Source organism: Dipteris shenzhenensis, chromosome 17 (assembly GCF_047967505.1).
Source record: "Dipteris shenzhenensis isolate YYH24624 ecotype China chromosome 17, Dip_SZ_1.0, whole genome shotgun sequence".
In the NCBI taxonomy this organism is placed as follows: Eukaryota; Viridiplantae; Streptophyta; class Polypodiopsida; order Gleicheniales; family Dipteridaceae; genus Dipteris; species Dipteris shenzhenensis.
This window is the reverse complement of record NC_141612.1, coordinates 19769912-19797818: the sequence shown is the minus strand read 5'-3', so window position 1 is coordinate 19797818 and position 27907 is coordinate 19769912. Positions and strand designations below refer to the sequence as shown.

At 41.5% G+C, this 27907-nt stretch overlaps 1 protein-coding gene across 1 annotated transcript; it reads right to left on the bottom strand.

The window, feature by feature from the left end:
- Positions 1 to 9047: 9047 nt before the first annotated feature.
- On the bottom strand, positions 9048 to 10747 carry LOC147891815 (UDP-glycosyltransferase 85A1-like). The gene is made up of 2 exons (XM_087388514.1): positions 10115 to 10747; positions 9048 to 9982 (listed from the first exon to the last, which is right to left on the bottom strand). The coding sequence occupies exons 1-2, from the start codon at positions 10644 to 10646 to the stop codon at positions 9048 to 9050; spliced, it is 1467 nt and encodes a 488-aa protein (XP_087244640.1). The 5' UTR covers positions 10647 to 10747.
- Positions 10748 to 27907: the final 17160 nt, after the last annotated feature.

The following is a 27907-nucleotide window of genomic DNA, read 5'->3' as shown; positions in this document are numbered from 1 at the left end:
GCAGGTCAAAATGATTTTGGTTCCTATTGCAAACTACTTTCTATAATCTTAGCGGGAATGTTATTACTAGAATACAAGTCAATATAGGTTTTGACATAGATAGATGTGTATACTAATGCAGCTACCGATGCTTATATCGATGAATTTTGTGCTTGCAAATTTTATCGATAATTTTCTAGTTGCGATGCAATAGAAAAAATAGGCTCTCAAAACGTCAAGAAAGCATTGGAAATGGACCCCCATGTAGGGGTGAGAGGATCATACTGATTCTTCGAGTGAGTTGCATGGCTTTGTTTTATGGATGCATGTGGGTGAACTGAAACGAGATTTAAACATAATATCTTTTGAAATTTGTAATATGTTAATAAAGGGAGAAAATAGGGCTATATGATCAGTTGGCATGTCTATGTCTATATCTTTGCCATGTGGTCTTTTATGTCTTTTCCATGTATTTTCATGTCCACTTCCATTTGTGAGTGATTTTTGAAGTCTTTTATGCCCTCTTTGGTTAAGGTTTAAATTTCTCCTTTAACCATATATCTTAGAAATTCCTTAACTCTCCATCTAAAACAAATATTAAGGTTGAGTGAAAGGAAAATTTTCTCTGTCCAACAAGCTCTTCATGAATAGTGTCCATGATTTAGTCATTTTGATTAGCATAACTATGGGTTTTACATATACGTATCTGCTTGAACATAAACCAGACCTTCCCTAAAAATGGTACTTCTTATCTCAAAAAACTTGCCAAAACTACATAGGATCAGCATACTTTCATGATGCATGCAAGACATAACCCTTAGGATTAGTTGTGTTTTGCAATGCCTTATGTGTATTCTTTGTGAGATGTGGAAAAAATGTATAAGTTAATATGTCTATGATTTTATGAAATTAGGTAGAAAATTTAAACCTCTGTGTGTGTGTGTGCGTGTGCATGTGCGTGTGTGTGTGCATGTGCGTGTGCATGTGTGTGTGTGCATGCATGCATGCGTGCATGCGTGCATGCATGTGTGTGTGTGTGTGTGTGTGTGTGTGCACGTGTGTGTGTGTGTGTTGCCTAACAAACTCTAGCCTACCTCATTATGGCATTTCATTTCAAACAAAATGTTTAAGTTAACGAGATGCAACCATGTACTACTGCCCATTCACAAATTAGAAGGGGGAGTATTCCATTTCTATTCAACTTCTTCTGAGAAATTGCTAAATTGAGAATCAACTTAAATAATCCCAAATATGAATCATGCATTAATATCAAGCTCTTTCTCACAAAATGGAAAGGTGGAGTCCACTTCTAAATCCTTCACATATTGATAGAATGCACAATAGAATTAATAATTAAAAATACAAGTCTCCAATAAATAAGTCTTTTCTATAATACAATATTTGGATATAATCCATCATAGAGTATATTTGAAAGTTGCCAAGGCCATTCCTTCAATCTGTCAAATCATGCCAAAGATCTTATCATGCAAATATGATGGAGAGGTATGCCGACTCACCTAGCACGAGTCACAATGAAATGAAAGTTAGAAAAACCCATTCAGGCTGTGGAAGCCAGGCTTCAGTTGTTATCCTTGTCACTCTACTTAAATTTGCCTAATTCAAATCTTGGCATTGTTACATTCTATAAAAAGGCAAAGGTTGGCATTTATAATTTTCCAACATTAACTCAAGATTTAAGGAAAAAAAGAAGTAAAATTAGAACTTTGGAAAGTTTCAATTTTGTCCTAAAAGGCCCCCTTAAAGTGTTATCATAAAAAATCATAGTGGCCATAAATATTCCCAGTCATAGCCCCATGTCCTTAGCAAACTACCCATGAAAAATTCCCAAGTGTAGGAATTCCCAAGAGTCATGTCTTATCTTGGGGCTGATAGTCATGCTGATCTTGATTATCCCCACATCTCTCATTTTGCATACTACCCTATGCTCAAGAGTCCATTTCTCCCACCACTTGAATTATAAATTTTCCCTCTTTCTTGTCCATGATGGCACTAGCAAGCTTCTTATTAATATCTTATTTCTCTAGTATAGCATTAGGCTATGCTCTCGATTTTTGCATTTAGTTGTTGTGAGGTCTAAGCTATGCTACTCGTGGATACAACCAAACTTGAGAAATGGGGGCGATTGCAACCATTTTTTCATGCCACTCAAGCATTCTAAGCTTCTTTAGCCCACCCCATGATCACTACTTGAAAACCCTGCATAGACATAAAGGGGACCATTGAATACATCCAATCCCTTTGAGTACATGGCCATCTATAGGGCCAAGTGTGGGTCAGCTCATGGCTAACCCACAAATCAATAGCAATGAAAGGTGACAGCATTTCAGGAGAGATCCTCTCATGGAAATGCTTCCTCATTAAGATAATGATTGGCAAATACTACCATTTATGCAGCCCATGAGGCCTCAACTCCAACATAAACTTGCAAGATGAGAGAGAAGGTAATATAGAAGAAGAAAAATAAAGAGCCTAAAGCAAATATGGTAACCTATAATCAATCTAACTTCCAAGAAATTAGCTTTCAATGAAGAATCATGTAAAAACCACTAGCAAGGCATGGGTGAGCTAAGCTACACAAATAAGAAGAAACTCAATAAGAATAAGGAGAATAAAGCACAACTGAATACTTGGAATTAGTCCATGGAAATTGATAAAACACAACTAAGTACTTGGGAATTAGTCAATGGAAAATGATGAGGATGCCCTTCAGATGCACTAGCAATGCACTCGCAATGCATGATGAAGTAAGTTAAATGCAACCTTGATTAATTAATCTCATACTCTCTATGTACTTAATCAGTCTCAAAATACTGAGTAAGTCTCAAGATAACTATAAAATTTCCTTTTTGCCCATGGAGTGTGAATGTTTATTGATACTCTATCTTACCTTTTTTGAATAAAATGAATGAATTGTCCAATATTCCTTTAATATTGCATGGTGCCTACTATTTCGCTCAATGTTATGGGATAGTTAATTAGAATTTTAGTTTCTCTTTAATCCTTGAGAGGAGAAATAAATTTTGTTTAACCATATATGCTCTAACCATATAGAGGAATTGTGCTTGAGCAATCATGACCTAGTGTTGACATAGGGGACATCTTGGAGGACATAGAGAGGGCCTTCGCTTAAGGGGTACACTACTAGAAAATGCTACATACAACATGCATTCAAAGGGAATTATAACACTTACTCACATATAGGTCTACATTTCTTATGAGTCTTTATAAAAAAATGAATTTCATGATTTTATAAATTAAAAAACTCCTATATGTATTTGGGATTTAGAAACCCCTTATGCTTTTTTCCCCTCATCCTCATGCACCCAAACACACCCACACAATAGTCATGCATCCAAATCCACACACTACAATCACACATAAGGAAAAGGATGGGCACTATAGCACTAGCACATCAAAGCTAGAACATCACCATGGAGAATTGAATGCCCATAACTTCTTAGGTGAGCAAATGACCTTGGTATTTGAGTTGCCACTGAAAGAGGGAGGAAACAATTATGTTAAACCCACATATTTTAAGTGCACCTATCAGGATTCTTGTAGACATTTCACAAAGCACAATTGACATGTAATACAGCCCACGTGGTATGGTTACATATTCTTTTATACACTTTCCAAGCAGGGTAACTTTTAATAGGAAAACACAGTTATTGAAGTGTAGGTCATTGGGTGAATCTTTCCTAGAGCTATAGAGTTATGGAAGTGTAGGTCATTGGGTGAACCTTTCCTAGCCCATGCTACCAGTTGCAAGGCTTCGATGGGTTTATTTATACTTAAAGCTCATGTATAGTTTTTTTATATGCTAGAATTTGAGAATTCTAACCTTGTGGATGGCTTTGGATGACTTATGCCAACCAATTTGAGTACTTGAATGTCTCCATTCAAACCTCATATTTTTGGGCAAATTTAAAAATTTTGAAGCTCTAAATATTAGCCCACCCAACTTGGAGAAGCCTCTCATTAGAGGAGAAATGGGGTCTCAAAAGGGCCTCCAATTAGTGTTTCCTAATTTCAAGGGATTAGAGAGGGATTTGGGGTGTACCAATGAGAGTGATCCTTTGTGTGGGGCAATGGTATGTTGAGGTGGAGGGATGGCAGGCATGTAGAGATCCCCTATTGGCTATTCCTCTTACATTGGGGACCACCCAAACCATCCTCCCCCCCCTTAACCCATGCTTGACCACCCTCCCATGTGCACCCACCCCAGATCATCCCCAAATCTCATTAATGTCTTTGTGGGCCCTTGTGGGTGAATTTCTCTTCTCCTTAGGTATGTTGCAGGTCTGCCCCTCTTTCTCTGCTCCTTTGCTCTGGTCCCCAACTACACTCTCTCTCCATTGTGGGACCTTTTGGACGAATTTCTTTTGTCCTCTAGCCTATTGCAGGTCTACCCTCTTTCTCTGCTCCTCTACTCTGGTCCCAACTGCCCTCTCCCTCCATTGTGGGACCTTTTGGATGAATTTCTTTTGTCCTCTAGCCTATTGTAGATCTGCCCCATTTCTCTACTCCTCTGCTCTGGTCCAACTTCCCTCTCCCTCCATTGTGGGATGTTTTGGATGAATTTCTTTTGTCCTCTAGCCTACTGCAGGCCTGCCCCCTCTCTCTCTTCTCCTTTGCTCTAGTCCAACTGCTCTCTCCCTCCATTTTTCAAATTTTGGGTTGTAGTACCTCCTACAATTGGTCTTCTCTCTCCTACTCTTCTCACTGTTTCTGTGCCTCCTCTTGCTTTATCCCCTCATGCTCTACCTCCGCCTTCTCTTTTCTCTCTTGATCTACCCTCTCTTGCTACCTCCACCTTCTCTTTCCTCTCTTGATCTACCCTCTCTTGCTCTATGGCCTCTTGCTTAGCTGCCATATCCTATGGGTTCTCTTTGCCTTCTATAGGTGCTTCTCCTTCTGGTACAGGTGCTCTTTTCCCTCCTACAGGCACTTTTCCTTTTGCTATAGCAACTCTTTGCTCTCCTACAGGAGCTTTTTTCCCTCTTTATTTTCCTTCTCATATAGGATGCAATTGCTCTTTCCTCTCCTATAGCTATTGTTTTCCCAACAGGCATGGTCTGGAACACAGTGGCACAAGGTGGTAATGCTGTGAGCTCATGTGTTCTAGAGATATGGTCAAGAAGAAAGTTACACAAGCTAGCAATATTGTCAGCTCTAGTGTGTTGTAGAGGCATGGTCAGGAACAAAGTGACCAAAGTGGCCAAAGATGGCAATATTGTGAGCTCTAGTGTGTTCTAGAGGCATGGTCAAGAATAATGTGATAGAAGTTGACAATATTGTGAGCTCTAGTGTGTTCTAAAACATGAAAAATGCATTGGATGACTTGAACTTACAGCTTGACTAACTAGATAGTCATGGAAGGTTTTGCCAAGGGTCCACATAAGCTTCCCAAGAGGAAGGATGTATTTCTTAGACGATGTACCTTCCTTGCCTATCTTCTTTACAAGATCCTATTTTAACATAGGAGTGGGAAGTAGTGTAATCTTTGATATAACTGACAATGGACTGTCTATAAGTTATGTACAGGAATACCTTTTAGTCATGGAAAACGAAATGTATAGTTCTTTAACTTTACTTGAAATGGTGAAATAGCAGGCAAGAATCTAGAGAAATGCATGAAAATGTCCATTTTATCCCTCGTACAACATCAAACAATGTGTTGGGCATTTTGGAATTTGCATAGGTTTTCTTCTTGACTTGGAGGACATTAAAAGCATTGATTGTTTTATTGTGTGGTTTCATGTCCAAAGTTTTCAGGTAATATGTATAAAGTTTTCATGCCTAAAGTTTTCATGTCTAAATTTTACAGTTTATACCTATTTGCCTTGCTTGCATCATTAAGGGAGACAATGCCTTGATGGTAAGCATCCTATGTATTGATTTATATTTTATGGTCTTTTAATGTAATGTGCTTTGTTAGGTCTGCTAATGTAATGGTTGTTGAATTGGTGCAGGAGGCATTTGAGATCACTCATTGGTGCACTATATTAGTCGAGCAGGAGGATACGTTGTGGTCTTCCACATCCAATTTTTAGAATGGCCTACTTAACTACTTAAGTGTATCAAAGTATTAATAGCTTGATCATTGTGATCCACATCACATGGCTTCCCCTATTGCATTGTATCCCATTGGCAATGGTGTAAAAAACTTTCTTCCTGGCTACCTTGAGATGAGAGCGTTAATGGTATTAGTATTAGGATCTTACTTGGGGATTTCAAAAGCCTCTTTTTTCTATGTATTAGAGGTAGCAAAGAGGAGGTATAGGCTACGAAGAGTCTGTATTTGAATGGAGAGATTATAATACAAAAATGTACAGTTTATCACATTCTCTTCCTTGCAGATATCATGTCATAAGCAATAATTTTGATTGAGTCATGGTTGGAATTTTGAATGTGATGTTAATTCAATATAAGGTAATGTCACTTTGAATTGTAGAGTATTGAATACACCACCTCCAAGTTTGTTGTGTAGAGAGGTGAACCTTTTAGATGCAAACTTGTCTCTTTTCCTTCATTTGTATCCAAAGTAATTACAAATTTATGACCCCCTCAACTTGTGACTAATTTTTGAAGGTCTTCTACATTGAATTTGAACATTCGGGGACCCGATTTTTCCAGTCAAATACCATAGAGCTACTCATGCTCTCGATTTTGAACTAAAAAAATTTGCAATCGGAGTTATAGTGCAAAAGTTATAGCTATTTTACTATTCTCTTCATATTCCATGCAATTAAGTTCTATTACTTGTTTATATGTTTGTGTAAAACTAATCTAGGAAAATATTATGAATATTCCAAGTCAAAATAATACTCTCGACCAAGTTTGGTAATTTTGGTGACCAGTTTTGGAAAATGTAGGAGAAATTTGGCCATGGCACAGAAGGCAAAGTTGGTCAGGACATCATGGGGTATCCAAAAATGCACAAATCCACCACGGCACAAATTTGGTCATTTGGACACCCTCGAGATGGCCAAATTCGCACTGTGGAGGGTTTGTGCATTTTTGGACACCCCATGATGTCCTGACCAACTTTGCCTTCTACGTCGTGGTCAAATTCCTCCTTTATTTGCAAAAAATGGACATCAAAATGGCCGAAGTTATCAAACTCCTTCATCTACCTCTTCAAAATCTATATTTCTTCATAGGAAATCATGAAGTGCATCAATCCTTTACAAGGTGATATAGTGACAAACCTAAAAATTAAATTAAAAGATACATGGACATAGCCAACCTCCATGACTAAGAAAACATTGAAAATGAAAATTTTAGATTCCTCTTCAAAATATATATTTTCTCATGTAATGCATCAAATTATTTCAAGGTGATTTAGTGATATGAAATCAAATATTTCATTGAAATAGCCAACCTAAAAGGTGGCTATAAAGGCAAGATAAACAAAGAAAATGAAAATTTACAAGGTGATGTAGTGGAAGATCAAAGTCTTCTGGATTAAATTAAAAATTATATTGACATAGCCAACCTACAAGGTTCCTCCAAAGCGCAAGAAATTATATAGAGAATATATTGCCTAAGGGTCTTACTAGAGCTGTGTTACAAGGCACCTAAGTTGTCATATTGACCAACTGTCATTTGCTAGGTTACTTTGTAAATATTTTCTCTTCCATGTTTATCTATGTTGAAGTTGATGCATCTATAAAGGCACAAGGATTTCAATTAGGTAGATGAAGGAATTTGACAATTTGGGCCATTCCAATGTCCATTTTTAGCAAATGTTGAAGGAATTTGATCGCAGCGCTGAAGACAAAGTTGGTTGGAATGTCATGGGGTGTCCAAAACTGCAAAAACCCACCACGGCGCAAATTTGGCCATTTGGAGGGTGTCGAAATGGCCAAATTCGTGCCATGGTGGGTTTTGGCATTTTTGGACACCCCATAATGTCCCGACTAACTTTTCCTTCTCTGCCATGATCAAATTCCTCCTACATTTGCCAAATATTGACATTGAAATGGCCAAAGTTGTCAAATTTCTTCATCTACCCCTTCAAAATCTATATTTCTTTGAAGAAAATCATGAAATGCATCAATCCTTTACAAGGTGATGTAGGAAAGTCTCAAATTTTGGTTTTTAAACACTCCATCTAATCAATGTGGTGCCATGGTCAAATTCGTTCTACATATGTATTGGAATGGCCGTACTTGGCAAACAACATTTTATTGACTTGTAAGTTACATCAAAATGTGATATAACTTTTGTGTGCAAGCTGATATTAAAAAAGATGCAATATTAAAAACAACAGATAACTAAAATAGACATAACAAAAGATTCACCATTTGGCCGTAGATACATGAAATTTTTTTGCTTTGGATAGAAGAATATTATAAGAAATAGATGTTTGTATTTCAAATTGTATTACAAAGAGGCTTCATAGCCTACTTCTCTTCTTCTTCAACTCTAATACAACAATAATAGGGCCTTTGAATCCTCGACTAAGTCCTTAGAAAGACCGCTATGGTATTTGGAATCTCACATTCATTCCATTTCTTAACCCATTCCTTATAAGGCCCTTTTGAGATCCCAATTCTCCCCTAATGAGATTCGTCATGAGGGAGTATTCGCCATTAATGAGAGGATGTGCATGAAAATTGGCATCTAGTATTGATTTTTATTTGCTTGTTTTAGACTCACTCTAAAGACTACGAGGTTCTTGAGAGTTTCCAACCTACAAGAAACTAGGGTGTGGCAGGCCGCCTAAGGGAAAAGGCAGAATGAATTACAAAACTTATAATAATTTAAGCAAAGATATGCTTTTACCCATGAATTTTTATGTTATTTGAATAAAACTTTCATGATTGATATTAATCTAAATCAATCGAAGGGCTCATATTTGTAAGGACTAAAATCAATCTAGGGGCTCATATTTGTTACACATGACTGAAGGAGATGGAAGAAAACCGAAGAATATGATTTCTATAAGTTTTGAAAGTCAAGAAAGGGAAATACCTTACTATAAACTAAGCTGGCAATAATAGGTCTGAGCAAATGTCATGTGTGTTTAAGCGTTCCCTTCTTCATCCACTAGTCGAGAAGGCTTGCACTAGCGCCTGTATGTTTTTGTGTGACGAACCGCCCACCTCAACACTCTTGCGTCCAGCGTCTTTCAGCTCCGCAGCCCTCTTCCTCAGCTCCTTGCCTTCCTCCCCTTCCATCAGCGCCCTCACAATTTCTTCCACCTCGCCTCTCCCAACCAGGCCGCCCGCCCCAGCTTTAAACCTTAGCCCAACCTTCCACTCCTCCACAATGTACTTGGCGTCCAGAAATTGATCTGCGAAATATGGCCAAACAAGCATTGGAATCCCGCTTGCAACGCCTTCCACCGTCGAGTTCCATCCGCAGTGCGTCAGGAAGCCTCCCACAGATGGGTGTGACAGAACTCGTAGCTGGGGTGCCCACCTCACGAAGTAGCCGCGATCCTTTGTCCTCGCGACAAGGTCCTCTGGGATGGAGGTATATGCGGCACCGTCCACCAGACCTGGGCGAAATGCCCACAAGAATCTCTGGTTGCTGGCCTCAAGGCCAGAAAAGACCTGTTCGAATTGCACTTCCGTTAAAATGGTGACGCTGCCGAAGGAAATGAAGAGGACGGATTGTGGTGGTTGGTCTTCCAACCATTGAAGGCAATGGTCTTCCTCTTTCCAAAGGCTTGTGCTGCATTCACCGGCCAGCTCTTGAACCAGCGGGCCGACTCCGCACACGGGAAGATTCAGACGCTCAGATAGGGCAGTAAAGGCAGGGCCTTCAAGCTCCTCAAAGCTGTTCACAACGATAGAATGGGCTTTCTCGTAACTAATCTCGCATTGACGTACCATGAAGGGATACATGTACTCATTGTCGTCTACAATGTGCTTAAAATCTGGAATGTCTCCGTTGCGCAGTGCGGGCAGACCAGGCAGGGCGTCGTGAAACAGGTCTCGCGGTCTTTCTCGCTTCATGCTGATGTTTAGAGCTGCGAGATACATAAAGCTTATGACATCAGTATGCGAGTCAGTATGGCAGATTCAAAGACAGAAAAGAGAGCATCCGAGATTTAGACTTGCGATATGCTCGTCTCTACCTGGCTCCGGGAAGTAGCCCATACCTTCTTGGATAGGAATCTGGCCTTTTAAGAGATAGAAGCTCAATAAGTTCAAGCTCTGGCTGGAAGGGAACAGCACGATCCTTGGGATGTTAAATTTATCGGCCACCTGCTGTGCAGTACCTGATATAAAAAGATCAGAGATGCAGCAAGTGACGGGGTTGCCTTCCGTGGAAAGACGTTCTACGAGCTGCGCAAGAGGGTCAGCGAGGCTCTCTGTAGCGATGAAGAAATGCTCCAACGATAGTCGGAAATCGTTAGCCATATCGAGCCCTTGAATGGGAATGTGAACTCGCCGGATATCAAGGCGTTGGACGTCTGTTTCTACGGGCGAGGACTGCTGAGCTAAGGTCTGCTCCTCAAGGCATTCAACGATTCTATGGTGGATGGGGTCGACGTTGACGAAGGTGATGGAGAAGCCGTTGGAGGCAAGGGTTTTGCAGAGGCGCATGAGGGGGTTAAGATGGCCTTGGGCCGGCAGGGGGATGGCCAAGGCATGGGGTTTGCGTGCAGGGGAAGGGGTTGACGGAGCCATTGTGGAGTTTGGGGAGGGGGGGTGATGAGAGAGAGACTTGCGGGAAGACACAAGGCTCCTATGATCTCTCTCTGCCTCTCAAGTACAAATATCTATATGAGCAAATCTCTATATGAGCAAATCCTTCAAAAGATACTCTAGGCGATAAAGTTTTAGCTCGAGAAAACCAAACAACCCTTTTTTCTTTAAAAGCACGTGAAAATTTTTCGAAAGTAACACCAGCTCACTGATCTCTAGTGAAAAACGTATCAAGTCACATGTAATGTTGATTCAAACAAAACCCATAAAAAAATGTATTATCTAGTATATAATTAAAAAGGAAATGATATAATGAATTTTAACAAATGGTTTGCAGCCTCATTGGTTTCTTTGAATTCATGACAAATAAAAAATTGATTAAATGATGCTCTACAAATATATAATAAGATATCATTCATGGTTGGTTGGGCCTTATTGGTTTCTTTGAATTCATGGAAAATAATAAAATTGATGCTTTTAACATATGTAATAAGAGATCATTATTTTATCGTTGTGAAAGGGAGAGCCTAATTCTCACCACGATAAAATTTTTACTAGCCGTCATTGCATTGTAAACTCCTTTATTGTGCCAACACTGCTAACGTCATCAAAACTATTGTGTGGCATGCCCCGTAAACTCAGATGCTATATTTGATCTACTATAACCACTGTTGTAACACTTTGTGTCCCATCATTCAATGCTCATCAAAGGCCTTCAACGCCCATCAATGAGAGAGGGAGAGAAGAAGAGGGATGAAGTGGTGACATGGGAGGACTATAATGGAAAGTGGAGAAGAGGATGTGGGAGTGGCAACATGAGTAGAAGGAAAATAGGAAGGAGAAGGAGGAGGGAGAAGGGGAAGGGAGAAGGGGAAGGGTATGAACATCAATAAGAGGTGAGTGTGGAGAACAGAGAAGGAGGAGGAGCATGATGGTACTGACAAAGAGGGGAGAGAGTAATGGAAAATATGGGGATATATTAGAGCATGGTGGCTATACAAGAATGAGAGTGTGGCATCAAAGGAATAGCCCCTTCTTGTATAACAAAGAAGAGGGGGCTCTCTCCCATAAATGCATCTTCCCACATGCATGGTGTGGAGAGGGCATCTTCCATGTGGGTGGATGTGGTGCGCACCCTCAATTTGCAATCGACAAGTTGAGGGATGCTTTTTTAACATAGTATAAGCCCCATGTCTCTAGTGTAGAATGCACTTGATTTTTCCCTCTTATTTAAATACACACATGGGTGGGTTGGCACAAATGACTCTCCCCACCTCAACCTACTTTTTCTTTATGAAAATATTATCCCTTGGACTATTCCACATGGGTCTAGCCCACATAGATGAGAAAGTCTAAGATGCCCTGCCACCTCTGCTAATTAAATACAATATGTCTCCTTCGCCTTGGCCATATATCACTTAATGTTTCATGGGACCACCTAGGTCGAGGGGTGGCACGTGGAGATTCCATTGCATCTCACCATACTATATTATTTGTTCCATGGACTATGTACAACACACCTATGGGTCCTCTTACTTGGAAGGATGGCACATGGACATGCCCAGCCACCTCAAACTTGGGCCCTTGCCACTCCATATTATATTCTACTAATGCCATACACGAGACTACCTTACTATTTGATGTTGAGAGAGCTACAACTTCGGCCCACTTGGTGACATATTGTGTAGCCACCAAAAGGTACTTTTTCTTGCGGGCTGTCATTGGTGGAGGGCCCATAAAATCAATACCCCATTTCTGAAATGGATGAATGGACATCACAGGATGATGTTGCCCAGGCTGTAAATCCTTCTTACCAAAGAATTGGCAGGGCTCGCAGGTCTTGCAATACATAGCTACATCTTTGAACATAGTTGGCCAGTAATATCCTGCATGTAGAATCTTCTTGGTGGTGTAATTTACTACATAGTGTCCACTACAAAAACCATCATGGTATTGCTACAACACTTTGGATACTTCTTCTACATCAATAGCTCTTCTTAATACACCATCCATGCCTTGGCGATACAACACCCCATCAAAGAGTATAGCACCTACTATTTATGCGGATCTTCTTCCGCTCATAACTGGTGCAGTCAGGCGGAAAAGAAAAGGTAGCCAGGAACTTGTAGATATCTCCATACCATGGAACATCTGCTTCCATGGCTGCTACAATGTTCAATTCAGGACTTTCTTCCAAATCAATTAAGGCGTTCTTCAAATTAGAACAAGCCCCTTTTACAATTTTGAAGGTAAAATCATACTCTTGAAGGATTGCTAACCATTTCGCCAATCGGCCAAGGGGATTGGGTGACTACAAAACCTGCTTTGCAAGACCATTGCTAAAATAATGACAAAACTAGCTCTATAAGCCACCTAATGCTTAAATTTTTCAATGCAAAATACTAATGATAGAGCATGCTTGTCGGCATCAGAATAGCGCTGCTCTGTTTCAAGCATTTGCCATGAAGCGAACCGCATGGGATACATGAATCAGTCTTCCCCTTGCTAGAGAAGAATCCCTACCAAAGTGTGCTCTCCAAACCTTGGGTTGATATAAAAGATCTTGGACCAATCGGGGTTGCAGAGAATAGGCTCAGATGCAAGAGCCTCCTCGATTTGCACAAACCTTTGGTCACATTCTTCAGTCCATGAAAAATTAACACCATCTTTTAACAACATAGTCATGGGTCTAGTCAAAGTAGCATACTGATCAATGAAGCATCGGTAATATCCTTCTAAGTTCACAAAGGAACAAACCCGACACCTTGTGGTGGGTGGAGAGCTCTTAAGAATTGCATCAACCTTATTTGGATCAGGCCTAACGCCATCTACTGAGACTATGTGCCCAAGCAATCTTCCTTGAGTGGCCCCAATAGTGCATTTCTTAGGGTTGGGGCTGCCATTTGCTTCATTAATCCTTTGGAAAGCCATGCGAACCTTCATGATGTGCTCACTTCATGTAGAAAATATGCAAAAATCATCTAAAAACACTTCCAAGAAAATCCCCAAATAAGGGGCGAAGACCATCTGCATGAACCATTGGAATGTAGCTGGAGCATTGGTAAGACTCTGGTAAGACCAAACGGCATCACTTTGAAAGCAAAAGTGCCCTATGGCATGGCAAATGTAGACTTGCACACATCTTCTTCTGCAATTCTGATTTGATAAAACCGTGAGTAGCCATCACAAAAAGTGTACATCTCATCGCCGCTCACCTTCTCCAGAATGATTTCTTGAAATGGGAAAGGATGATGATCTCTTTTCATGGCTGCGTTGAGTTTCTTGTAGTCGATGCAAACCCACCGCTTGTTCTTCTTGGGAGTGACAACCACTGGTGAAACCCATTCGATGTTGGTGACTAGAATAATGAATCCAGCTTCTACCAGCTCTTGGACCTCTGTGCGCAGCACATCAGTTTGAATTGGGCCTTCCCAGCTCTTCTTCCTCTTCTGGTTCCATCGCACTAGGTTGAATCAGGATCTTTTCCTTGGAAGTTCCAAAAGGCACGTGTCTAGTTTTCTAGTAGTTGATTGCATCACTTTTCCTAAGCCATGGTCACCCAAGTATGGCTGGATAACTTCTTCCTGTATCTTCTATGTCGACCACGTAGAAATTGATGGTGGTGGTCAGCCCATTGACTACGATGGGTAAATCCTCAATGACCCCTATGGTAGCAATTCGTCTTCCATCTGCTACCTTGATCCAAGTAGAGGAACGCCTAGTGCATTTTAGATTTAACTTTTTCATGATGCAGGGCACCATGATGTTGCATGTGGCACCACCATCAACACACACATTCTTGATGTGGCAATTATCTATGATGACATCCAAAGTGTGTGGGTGTTGATTGATATCTTCTGAGATAGACAAAATCTCCCGCACCTTTTCCTTCCTCTTTGACCTCCTTGTAGAAAGCCCTTGTTGCAATTCATGCCTCACCTTAGGAATTCATGCCTCACCTTAGGGATTAATGCTATGAGTTGTGGGAGTGTGATATTCAAAGACCGGTTGGCAATGTCTTGAACCACCAAGTAGTCTTCTTGCCGCCCTGATCCAATGGGGAAATCAGACGGAGACCACTTACTTCTATGGGATTTGGAAACTTTACTCTTCTCTGCAGGGGGACTTGCCATCCCAACATCTTAAGTCTATGAAAAGAACACCTTCTTCTTTGGTCGACCGTGTCCTCGGCCGAAAGAAGGTCCTGTAGCTTCTCTACTTCTTTTTCCAAGACCAAGGACTTCCACATCGGACTCTTCTGCATCAGACTCACCTAGTAGGTTTACACGCGGACCATTCGGACATTCGGTGTGGTAGTGACCCTTCTGATGACAATCAAAGCACACAATGTTGGCACGTTCCTTTAGAATATGGTTGGATTGCTTCTTGATTCCCACCATCTCAAGTTGTAAGTCATTAAGTGCCTTAGCAAGATCATTGACACCAGGTTCTTTTATTGGCAGGAAAGAAGGTATAGGAAGGAGGGGAGTTTGTGGACAAGGTTGGGGAAACCCCCCAGGTGGAGGGTGAGGATATGCACCTAGTGGGGGACGTGTATACATCCCAAGAGCACAGGCCGTGGATACATTCCTAGTGGAAGAGGCTAAGGAAATGTCCCTGGCAGATGATGTGAGGCTTTGGAAGGTTGGGGTGGAGCAAAGTCTTTCCTGGAAGCAGGGTCTGACTAAACTTTGTCGAACTTGTGAGCAATCTCTTGTGCTTGCTCCATGGTATCTGAATCCTTCCACTTAAGCTTGAGACAAAAACCGTCTTCAGCCCCGGCAATCAAGTAACTCGGCACATGTTGAGTCATCCCGGTTTAGAAACACACATCGGCATTTGAATGCAATAATGTATTCTTTTGGGTTCTCACCCATTCGACCACAGAACACCGAGATGTCTGTCACCATTGACGAAAATAGAAAGAAAAGGAAATTGTGGGGAGGTGGAGAGGGAAGAGAAACTATTGCCTAATTACTAACAATTGAGAGTGGTATTTTGAAATAAAATTCAGGAGATGAAACGTCTAGAAAACATATGTAAGTTGGAAATGGAGATTGGGGAAATGAGCGGAATGGCGAGAAGAATCAATAGCAAAGAAAAGCTCATAAACAATCTTCATGGTCAGGCCATTATTGCGGGAGATTAGGGCTCAACACCTCATCAAGTTGTTCATAAGAGCAAAGAGGAGGGCCATTATCAGGGCAAGAAGATGCAAGGCTTGCATATCACCTTCAACTTCCTCTAACTCTTGCAATCTCCAAGAGATTTCTTCTAGCGGTGTGTAGTCTGGCATGGCATTGCAACTTCTTCTAGGCAAGTTGATGGAGTACTTTCTGAATGTTGGCCTTAAGCCGGAGGACCTGAATGATGTAGTTGGGACACTTTGTTGTGGTGGCCACATTCCCCACAATAATAACAATATATGACTCGCATGCGGGTGGTTCACCTCCATGGGGTAGGTCCAAGCTTCATAAATTACCTTGAATTGTGTGGGCACAAAACTCCTTTGGAGATGGTATCTCCTTGGAACTCGTAGATGGCTCGAGCAATGTATCAGCCACACTATTCTCGAACCTTGGAATGTGATGTAATTGGATCTCTCAAAATTCTTGGCAGAGTTGCATGGCATGTTGATGATGTGGGGCCAAGTCCTCACTTCATACCTTCCAATCACCACTGACTTGTCGGCACACCACCTGAGAATTCCCCTGCACTTCGATTTGAGTGATTTGATGGTCCTTAGCTTTCTACAAACTGAAGATAAGGGCTGAATATTGAGCTTTATTACATGTGTTGGCGGCCACATGACTGCTATATCAGAATTCCACCCCATCGGGAGAAAGTAAATATACTCCGGCTCTGGCTTCTTTTGTTGTGGCTTGTAGGCACCATCAAAGTGCATCACCCATGCTGACATCATACAAGGACCAAAACACGAACATCCCAAGTCTCTTGGTAATCAAGAATGGGAAGTATTAGGGGATGAGGGGAAGGCAACACTTTGATGAGGTGTGTAGGACTAAACAAGCTTACAATCCTTTGCTGATGATTTTATGACCAAATAAGATCACAACATGCAACTCCATGTGCAATACAAATGGTTGATTTGGTAGAGAATGATTTCGAGACCGGAACATTTCAACCATATAGATGCATATTATTGCATAGGAATTCAAAAAATCCTAACTACTTGGCATAGTCATAATAATAACTTTTAGGCTTCCCAGCTTCCTTAACCTTCTTCTTGTGGACTTTCCTCTTTCTTACTTTTAACGGTGTAGCACTGGAAGCACAACTAGAATCTGGCATCTTTGTTGATTAGCCTTGGGAGCATCAATCATTAGATTGGCACTCTTCATCCATCATCATCACCTAGGAGGAAGCGACCCAAATGCACCAAGTAATAATTAGATAGCACTAGTTTGTGAACTAAGATTAAATAACAGATTCTTCAGATGAATCCCCAATCCTTAGGTAGTTCCCACCCGTCGATAAACCTTACTTCTCGTACCACCTCTAAAGATGCCAGAACTTTGGTTGTTGTGCAACTTGGAGAATTAAAGTCTAAACCTTGCCAATGGATGTTTAGAATCTCAATTTCTTTTACATCCCATGATAAGAGCTCCCACCCATCGTCGGAATTGGCAAGTTGGTGGATCACGTGGCATTGCAAGTCAACTGGGGGTTCTAGGAATACCTCTCTCCAAGTACTCACGGCTGTTGGCTCAAGGCTTCAAAGGAAGTATGCAAAAGTGTTAAACTTGGACATACAGCTGCTTGGCTTATAGAACTCTGCAAACTGGAGAGGATCACCAAAAGTCGAGTGATAAAAAGTGAGCAAGCCAAAAAAAGCGAGCAATAAAAAACAATAAAAGATTTATAAATCCCCATTTCAGCAGCAAAAAATAATAACTTATTCAAAAGTCCATATGTTTCCTCAATGCTAGAAGGTTAAATATGCATATAACTTTCTGAGCCACTAACACTAATTTCACATCATCCATGAGATAGTTTGTATGTTCAATTTCCAATTCATTGTTTATATTGAAGACAAACCCTACAGAAACTGCAATCAAGTTCTCTCTTTCCACTAGAGTAATTGAGATCATCAATGCAACCTTCCACATAGGTGGGGTGTTTCCAAGGACTCCTTGCATGGATTAGTCTAGATTCCATGCATATGTAAATGCTTAGCTTTTTAAATTCCATTCACTCTTGGAATGAAACCCATGTTTCTTTGTTATTGGAAAAATATCCTTTCCTAATGATTTATTCTTAGCTCCCACTAATCTAACCAATGCAACAAATTAACCACAAATTCATATTTTGGTGCATGAAATTTTACTAGATGGTGCACAAAGACATGATAATCATCTAAAGTACGCCTTGCCATTTGATTTAATATGTAACATGATCCTATTTGGACTTGTAAATAGAAAGATACAAGGAAATGAAAATGCCCTCTTTTGGGCCAAAACAGGGAGTGCGTTCCCTGTTTTGGCCCAAAAGAGGGCATTTTCACATCCCTGTATTTTTGCAAGATGTCAACATTTGTGCCTTCGGAAAACTTCTACCACCAAAACGGGCCCCGAAATGGCCTCAAACCACACCACGAAGGGCATTCCTGAGACAGTCCACTCTTGCACTTTCTGGCGGTGCTACCTATAGAGATTTGCTTCCAAACTCGAAAAAGGAAAGCAACACTGATCCTCTTACCAAGACACTACGAACTTGGTTTGCTTTCTTGAGCTCCTTACCACGAATCGAGCTCTGATACCATGTGAAGAGAGTGGGAGAGAAGGAAGGAGTCTCACTTGTAGCTTTCTCACATACACAATGGAGGAATATACACAAAGGTTGAGGCTGAAAATAGTTTTTCTCTTCTTAGTTGTGAAAGCCAAAAGAACTCTCTTGGTACAAAAGGAATAGGTGAACCCTATACGTGGGTCTCAAACCAAACTCAGCTAACTAAGGTGGCATACTAACTGAGCCACTAACTAGAGTACATAAAGATAGCTGTCATCCAGCTATTATTCATGGGCGGTGTACCAACCGTATCTGTAGCTAACAATTCGATGACATAAATGCACAATGGTCACCCTGGCATATCACGAGTGGAGCTCGATATCTGAACAATATATATATATACATATATATATATATATAGATGTATACATATATATATTTCTCCCTCTTTCTTTCCCCTCTACTTAGTCACTCTTTTCCCTCCATTTTGAGTCTCTCTCTAACCCTCTCTCCTCTCTCACTCTCTCTCTCCCCTCTTAATCTCTCTCCTCCCTTTCTCTAAAAAAATTGACTTTTTCTCTCCCCTGTCGCACTCCCTCCCCTCCCTCTCTCTTCTACTCTCCCTCCCCTCCTCCACCTCTGGCGCACCTCTTGTAGCACCTCTCACGTCTGCCTCGATTCTTCCCCACAGCCACCAACACATCGCTCTTCATCCTCTATGCCTCCACGTTCTCCTCCACCTCTAGTGCACCTCTCGCATTGCCTCTCTTGTCCGGTCTTAAGTTCTCCAATATGCTACTCTTCGTTCATGCATCGCCGTCGGGCTCCCTCCACCTTGGGTATCCCCCACCCCCTTGCTGCCACCACTAGTGTGGCATTGCGATGGCACTTGATGATGTGGCAGTAGACCCGATGCTAATGATGTGGTAGTATCTCACTTCATGATGTGGTAATCCTCCAGAAAAATAAAATTTCAATGACATGGCACTCTGTGTGTGATGATCAATGTGGCATTGAGTGCTTCACATTGGATCTGAACCCAGGTCCTGTCTTTTTGCAAAATTATTAAGCTACCTCCAAGCCAATTGATTTTCATGAAATTATAGGGGAAGATTGGAGAGGCCATTACGTTAGATAGGAGATGAATGTCAACATGTTGTTAAAAGGAGAAGTGTCTAGTTTGGAGGCAGTCAATAGAGTAAGCGAGAAAAAGCGAGCAAGCCCAAAAAAGCAAGTGACAATTAATTGAAGTGATTGGAAAATCAAGCAAGCAAAGAAAGAATTTAAGTTTTTTATAAAATAATTTCTTGAAGTATAAAGTATTCAAAAGAGTGGTTATGTGTCACATTTCTTGAAATTGAGTAGTCTAAAGTTAAGGACTATTGTAACATGACCCCATTTGGGTTTGGCAATTATCCTAGGGGGTCACTCATAAACATGTAACATACCACTTTTGTGTATTGAGGGGTATTTTTTAGTGGGGGGACTAACATGTTGTTTGTGTGCATGAGGGGATTTATAAAATAGCAACTTAATGTAATGTATATATGTAGATATTTTAAAATGTAAACACATACATGGGTTCAACCATTTACATGACAAAATGTAAATTGCAAGAATAGGGGTAATTTTTAATACATGCTTGCTTGCACATGCTTTATGGGTTTCTGAAGAGTGATCCCCAGAGGCCAATTAAAAGGTAGAGGATGTTAAATTTTGGTTTTTTTTAAACCAAAATAAACAGTGTTCTCGTCCCCACTATGGGAAACCTTGCTTTAAACTTGGTGCAAAAAATTGGACAGAATCTCACAAAATTCATACTTTGATGCACAATTTTTTTAGATGGTGCAAAAAGGCATGATATTGATCTAAATCATGCCTTGTCATTTGATTTGATATGTAACATTATGCCATTTATATTTGACAATAAAAAGATGTAGGGATGTTAAAAACTCATCTTTTGGGCCAAAAGTGGGCATACCACTGCTATGCCTATGTACGTTACTCTAGCGTTGTGCATAGGGTTGACTCTGCCTTGTTGTCTACCTACTGCATGAGTGTTTGGACCAGGGATTCACTCATGGTGAGGTCATCCTTGAGCCTCATAAGACGAGCTCGAGCTCTTCCACTTTGGCCCGGTATTCTTCAGCTCTATGTATTGCGCCATGGCTTGTTGCTTGTGCTATGCATCGTCGATTGGCTTTCATGCACAAAGAGCTAGGCTTGGATGAGACTGGCAGAGAGTTATGAGGCTTGTTCTTGCCGCCTCTGTAAAATCATGCGGGTGACCTGTGGAATTGTGCCATGGCTTCAAAGAGGTTTAGCTCTGCCGTCATGACGCTATAGCCACCTGATGCCTTATACTGGGGCATGCTACAAAATTTGATGGCCTTCGCTAGGCCTGCCCATGGAGTGGAAGAGGTGCCGGTGGTGAAGGATGTTGTCTCCTGAGGGGTGGTGGAGACTGAGACATAGGGCACATCGGGGGTGGTTCCCGAGGGATTCATAGGAGGAAATTTATGATATCACGTGAGTGTACAATAGGGGGGTTTTTTGAAATGAGGCTTAAGCTTATAAATTAGGGGTGGGGGCCCTTTTTATTTTTTCCCAATATTGAATTTAAGTTAGGGGGCCATGCCATATTTAAGAGGGGGGGACATAGTATAGGCTACCTTGGGTAACTAGTCCAAATAGTCATAGGGAAAGTAATCTAAATTTGCTTATTGTGTAGTCTAAATACTTGAGAAAGAACGTAGATTTAAGGAAAGGGGGGGACATAATAGAATTTTGGTGGTATCTTATAAGCTTAAATAGGGGTGTTTTATCATCCTACATGGATCTTAAATAGGGGGTTGTCTTGAAGTTCATGCACGCAGGTGACGTCCCCCTGTAATGAAGAGTGAATCCCCCGGGGGGTGGTTGGCATAGTTTCGGCTCCTGTATGGAGGCCGATTTCAATTATCTCATCGCCCTGGAGGTCTTCAATGAGAATAGGCCCCCCTTATCTTGAGGATCCACCCACTAGAGGCATAGTTGTTGTTGCATGAATTCGTGCAACTACCGGTCCTCATATTAGTCGAGTAGCTGACTTGTTTGTGATTGCACACAAATTATCGGAGTGACACTAGGCGTTGTCCTTGCTCTCTTGGGCTTCACCTCTGTTTCTTCTTGCTCGGTCTGTATTGGGCTAATGGTGGATTTCTCTGCTAGAGGCCGAAGCCAACTGGCGGATGTTGACTCCTTAAGTAATAGAGGATCGGCATGTACAACATTGGATTGCCGATAATGTCCCCATGGGTGCCGAGAGCATCTTGCATCATCTAACTACAAAAGTAGTCAGCCTAGTTTGTCTCTTGGAAGTCCATCATTCGCAGCAAGATATTGGGCACAATGGACTGATGATGGTCCGTGTGCTTAACTTGAGTGAGCCATTGCAAGGCTCTTGTTGGTCGCTCCACTTCGGGCTTGTAGATGGTTGTCGGCCCCTGCACTTGTGGCAATCGTAGTTAGTGACAGACTGTTTTGAGGGCATCGAGCTTTTTCTTCTTCTTGGAGTATTTCTCCTCGACCACTAGTAGGTTGAAGGCTACCCACATTGTGTCCTTATTGATTTGGTAGTGGTAGGGATTGCCTACCGCATCTCGGAGGACACCAAAGTTGGTGTTGCTATCGTATGCCTTGGGGAATTCTACCAGTAGTGCCATGTCTAGGTGACATGGGAGATGGGCGGCGATTCTGCCCAAGCCTACAAAGTTGAGTGCCTCCACAACTGCCAGGTCCTAGAGAGCAGCATATGTTGCTACCATATGGTAGTGGAGGGTGTAATCGTGGCCCTAGTATGCAAAGTGTGAATGTGTCATGCAAGCATTTAGCTCTTGGAGCCATGCTTCTCCAAGTAGCGAGTGTGCTTTTGGGAGCGCACGATCTTGTACTTGCCTGCGGTTGGTGCCACGGTGCGCTTTTGTGTCCTCGAGGGAGGCGTGCTTGCCGTAGTTGGATCTTCAAGAGAAAAAGAAAGGAGTGGTGTGTGGGGGGGGGGGAAGGGTTTCTAAGTAGAGTGCACTTGTGCAGTGCGAACGTGATAGTGAGGTCAGCGTGCAAGATTATGAACACATGTAAAAAATCCAAAAATGGACTCTAATCTCCTGGTGCTGACTGTGTGCATGTGCGATGTGTTTGATAGGGACTAGTGGGCTGCAGATGTGTTGGGTTTGATGCCTATCGTACTGACTCACCTAGACCTAGACACAATGATTATGATGATTGCGGTGAAGGCAGGCGCCGTACTATGGCATAGCATGTAAGCAGCCATGTAGAGTATGTGTCTAGTTTGTTTCTTTACCTTGGATGCCAGGGGCACATTTGTGTCAAACTTCATTGTTGCTGTGGGGTCCGTCTTCTTGGGAGAAGCGAGCTTTTTGTGAGTCTACCCGTGGGACCGACCCTTGCTTCCGTGAGTAGGACGTAACCATTGGAGGGGGAATGTTCGCCATTACCTTTGAGTGTTCACCCCTAGAGGGAGGTTCTTTTGTAACTCCTCATGGGGGGAATTCGGTTCCTGTGGAGTTCCTCGACTAGTTGTGGCGATACTTGTGTTAAGTCAGACCACATGTGGCACTAGTGCATATTTGGTACCTTGAGGCTGGTCCACTTTGTCCTGTTCCTCGGCAAGTTCTTATGGTGCTGTATCTCGGGAAGACACAGGTTCTTGTGGTGCTGCCTTTGATGCCTTCACAGGTTCTTGTGGTGCTGCCTTTGATGCCTTCAAGGTTTGCATTGTCGACTTTTGAACCTAAGTGACTTTCTTGCCTTGGCCGCCTAAGTGAGTGGTGTTGATCGAACTATTGGAGGTGTGTGGCGGTGGATGAGGCGCGGGTGCAAGTGAGCGGCACGGCTTTCTTCTTGTGGTGGATGGGTTCGAAGGAGGCTTTCTTAGGGCGATCGAAGCTGTCGTTGTTGCTTTACCATTCTCTAGGTGTCGGTTCCGATCAAAGTGACATTGCGCACAGAGGATATCATCTTGTACTTGCAACTCTTGGATTTCTTGGGTGGAGGATGGTGGTGTCGATCAAGCAGGCAATGACATTGATTTACCACTGTAGCGAGCTTTCTTCTCTTTTTGAGTTGGGACCTTAAGCGGGGTGCTAGTGGAGGTTGGGGCTTTTGGTCAGCCTTGCTATGTCGCTTCATTATCATGGACCGGCGAGGTTAGAGCTGAAGAGGGGGGGCTTGGTTCGCATAGAGAAACTACCACTGTTTGGCCACCATTGGTGAGCGAAGTAGTTCGGGCACACCAGTTGATTTGACAGTTGATGACGTAGCACCAGGTTCTTCCCAGAATAATCCGTTCTTCAGTTGCTTTTGTAGGGAGAACATAAAAGCTTATATTCACAGCTTGATGAACAACCATTAGACTTAGATTTACATAACCCAAAGTTGTAGAAGTGGGCCATTTATAGCTCTTATTGAAGCGACGGTGAGGGTTAGGGGTACCTGTAGCTTTTCCCAAAGCTCTCGAGAGAGGAAGTTGTGGCTCGCTCCTAGGTCCACAAGTGCTCCGATGTGCATGTGTGGAACCTGTAGTTGAACAAGCAACCTAGCTGGCTCTACTATTAGCTCATCTGTTAGTTGCATCTATTCAATTGTTTCCTTAAGCAGGGTCATTTCCCTATGCTATCGGAGCTTAGCATTACAAATTTTGGATTCCTTGATGGCCTGGCGCTTCATCCGAACCACCTCTGCCTCGAGTTCTTTTTCTCTATGCACGGCTTGAAGGGTAGAGAGAGTGAGTGATCCATAGTATCTTTTTATTTGCTCCCGTTTAGGTAGCCATCCCGTTTTGGTCCATCAAGGGTGGCCATTTGGCATGACCCCTTGGGAGTGATCTCAACTACATGGTAAGAATCCATACCTCGGTACCTAAGCTTACGTTTGGTATTACAGATGCTGTATAGAAGCACCAAATCTCCTTTTGCCAGGTCCTTGTTCTTGAGGTTGCAGTCGAACCACTTTTTCCATCAGGCCTTTTCTACTCGGAGAGAGTAGGCTGCACGCAACCTTGTCTCTTCTAACTTTTCGAGGTCGACTAGTTATTCAGCTAGCGCATTTTCTATGAGTCTTTCTTTCACGACAAGACAGAGGTTAAGCACTACATACTCCATTGGCATTACTGCCTCTACCCTAAAGGCTAACTTGAAGGGGGTACAATGTGTTGTCACTTTGTAGGAGGTCCTTGTTGGCTCTTTCCCATGGCTTCCGTAGGAAGAGTAGGGTATTCTCAGTATGCAGAGTTCCGAGGATTTTTGTCACCAATAGATATATCGGGGTTATCATTTGCAGTATACTTGTAGCTTAGAAACTTGAGTCGTATTTCGGTGAGAGACATAGGCTTAAGTGTGGTAAGAAAACATAGTGCATGCATGTGTGAAAGGAACGTGCATCATCATGGTTGAGGTAATGAAGGCTTTTGCCTTCATTGGGGGTTCAAGGGCTTAGGAGGAGTTTGAGGGTTAGAGGGAGGTTCAGGGTTTAGAAAGAGGTTCCAAGGTTTAGAGGGAGGTTCAGGGTTTAGAAGGAGGTTCCAATGTTTAGAGAGAGGTTCCAGAGTTTAGAAAAGGTTCAAGGGTTAGAAGAGGTTCCAAGGTTTAGAGAGAGATTCCAGAGTTTAGAAGAGGTTCAAGGGTTAGAAGAGGTTCCAAGGTTTAGAGAGAGGTTCCAAAGTTTCAGGGTAGAGTACATGATGGAGAGCTCATCTCCCTCATAGATCATGGAGGTTAAGGGTTGAGTAACTAAGGGTTTAGGGGGAGCATAGGAATGGGAGAGGAAGAAGGTGTAAGAGCATGGGGGAAAGAAGAGAGAGGAGGGAGCAAGAGGAGAGAGGAGGAGGAGGAGGAGGAGCAAGAGGAGAGAGGAGGAGGAGGAGGAGGAGGGAGGAGGAGGAGGAGGGAGGTGGAGAAGGGAGGAGGAGGAGAAGAAGGGAGGAGGAGGAGGGAGGAGGAGAGGGAGAGGATGGGTTGCAACGTTGGAGGAGAGGGGAGGAGGAGTTGCAAGGTTAGGACATGCTTTTGGACATGGAGTGCAAGGAAGCATGGACACTTGAGACAGTTGCTTGGAATACCAAAGTAGAACTCAACACAATGCCCCAAAGAGTGTGGGCTTCATTCCATTATAGGGTACTTATACAAGTTGGAGAGCTTCTCTCTCTGCATGTAGGAATTGTAAGACATTCTCTCTCTACATGTAGAACTTGCATATAGAAGTTGCATGTTGCATGTAGAACTTGCATGTAGAATATGAATGTAGGAATCACATGTAGGACTTGCATGTAGGAGTTGCATGTAGAAGATTCCTAGTAGCTAGAGCCCAAAGCGTAGATGGAGTAACTCTTTCTTGAAGGGCTTGCTATTGAAGATCCTTTGATTCTGTAGGGTTGGAGATGTCTTCAAGGGGTTCACCTCCAAACAATTTAGTGTACCATGTGCATTTAAAAGGAGGGGTATTTTAATCCCACTTTTGGGAAAATTTTAATAGAATTATAGTAACAGGGTGGGTTTTATAATTCAACTTTAGAAAAAATCCATTAGTTTGTAAGTAAAGAGGGGTGGTTTTTTCTCCATAGTTTGTAAGTAAAGAGGGGTGGTTTTATTGGAGAAAATATTTCAGTTCAGGGGTTTTTTAAATACCCCTTGAATGCACATGATACCTAGTATTTATAGGGGGACGAGCATTTTCCGAGCGAAATCTTCCGAGCGTCCGAGCGAAGGAAAAAAAAAGCTTCCAACTATGCAAAAATATGACAAAAATGGATAAGAAGAAAACATAGTTTCACTTAGAAATATGAAAAGTATTATAGGAATGCCTATTTTATACACGAATATTTATGTGAATCTTTGGGAATGGTGAGAACATAATGGGATGGCTTTTGAAGAAACCCACATGTAGAGTAGACTTCTCTATGAAAATTCCCTTATGATCCTTCTTACAACTTTTTACTTAATAGGGGGTGACATTGAAAAACCTCTCTCACCCTATCTTCATGAAAGGGTTTCTCCAAAGAAAACTCATCGAAGCAAGCCATCAAGGTAGTTTCGCCAGCGAAACCCCTTTGAACAAGGTCTGGCGAAACTACCTTGGACAGCACTTTTAAAAGTGACATAACTTTCACATCCAATGTCCAAATATAGTCATTCAGCCACTCAAATTGATCGGAAAACCCCATTTGAGCACATCTATGGGGTTATATTTTGGAAAACCTTGCATATATAGTATTAAATATTACATGTATTTTATGAGAGTGATATATAAGCCCAAGTTAATACTTATTTATAGTAATTTAAACTTCTGTAGAAACATGTCCATAAATATATTGTTATTAATACTATAAAAACACTTGAAAGATATTGCCATATGATATAAATGTGTTTAATAAGTAATTATTTATGCATAATATTATTATGTTGAGAGTGATTATGAGGGACGTTTCTTAAATGAATTATTTTTCAATACTTTTTTAAGGTAATAACAAGGGTACAAAGGGATGTCTATGAATACGAAGATTTATGTTATGTAAAAATGAATGAGTGACTAGTTTGTATATTTTTATGATAAAGGGATCTAGTTCTAATGAAAATAAAAGTGTAAAAACCATGTTTCCTAAAGAAATACTATTTTTAAAATCTCTTGAAAAACACGCTCGTATAAACTTGCTCATAGGTTTTTGCTCGTAAAATTGACGCATCCGATTTATAAGTGGTGCATCCCTCAGGGAGATGTCGTTGAAAGAGACCATTGGCAACTGCAATTGTTGGAGCTTTGGAGGGCTCTTCTCGGCAATACACTAAATCTCAGGAACTCTCCCTCTTTCTGTGGCTTTCACAAATTCTCTAATATAGTGCTCTTGACTGATAGTTAATCAGTAGCTTGACATGTATTAATGAGGGATGTTGAATCCCCCATGCCTCATATTGATGAAATTCAAAGAACATGTATTCGAGGGTAATGAGATATATGTTCTACTTTAGTACATAATGTGTTTTTATGGCTTGACTTGGGAAGTTTGTGCCCAAGGTAGTCACTCCTAAAAACCATATAATGCATGCAAGCAAACACACATTTAAAATACCTCTATATTTAAAATTTACAGTTTCTAACATAATTGTTTATCTCTTTTCCATATGTATACATGTTAAAACTCCCCTACTTACATGTACATACAATAATTTTATATGATAAGTATATACTATTTTTAAATGGCCTATAAGCCCCCTAAATTAAAAAATACCCTTCCATTGATGAGCTTGCTATGTTATGTGTTTATAAAGCTACAACGTGGGAGCTTGTATGGGCCAAAATAAGGCTTTTCAAATCATATCTTTTTGTGTGAGTATAGGATTCCCATTATAGGACAAGCATATGACTTTTTTAAATTGTTGCCTCACTTTTAACATATGGCACTAACAAAGCACTCACATCTATATAAGGGCCTATTCCCACAA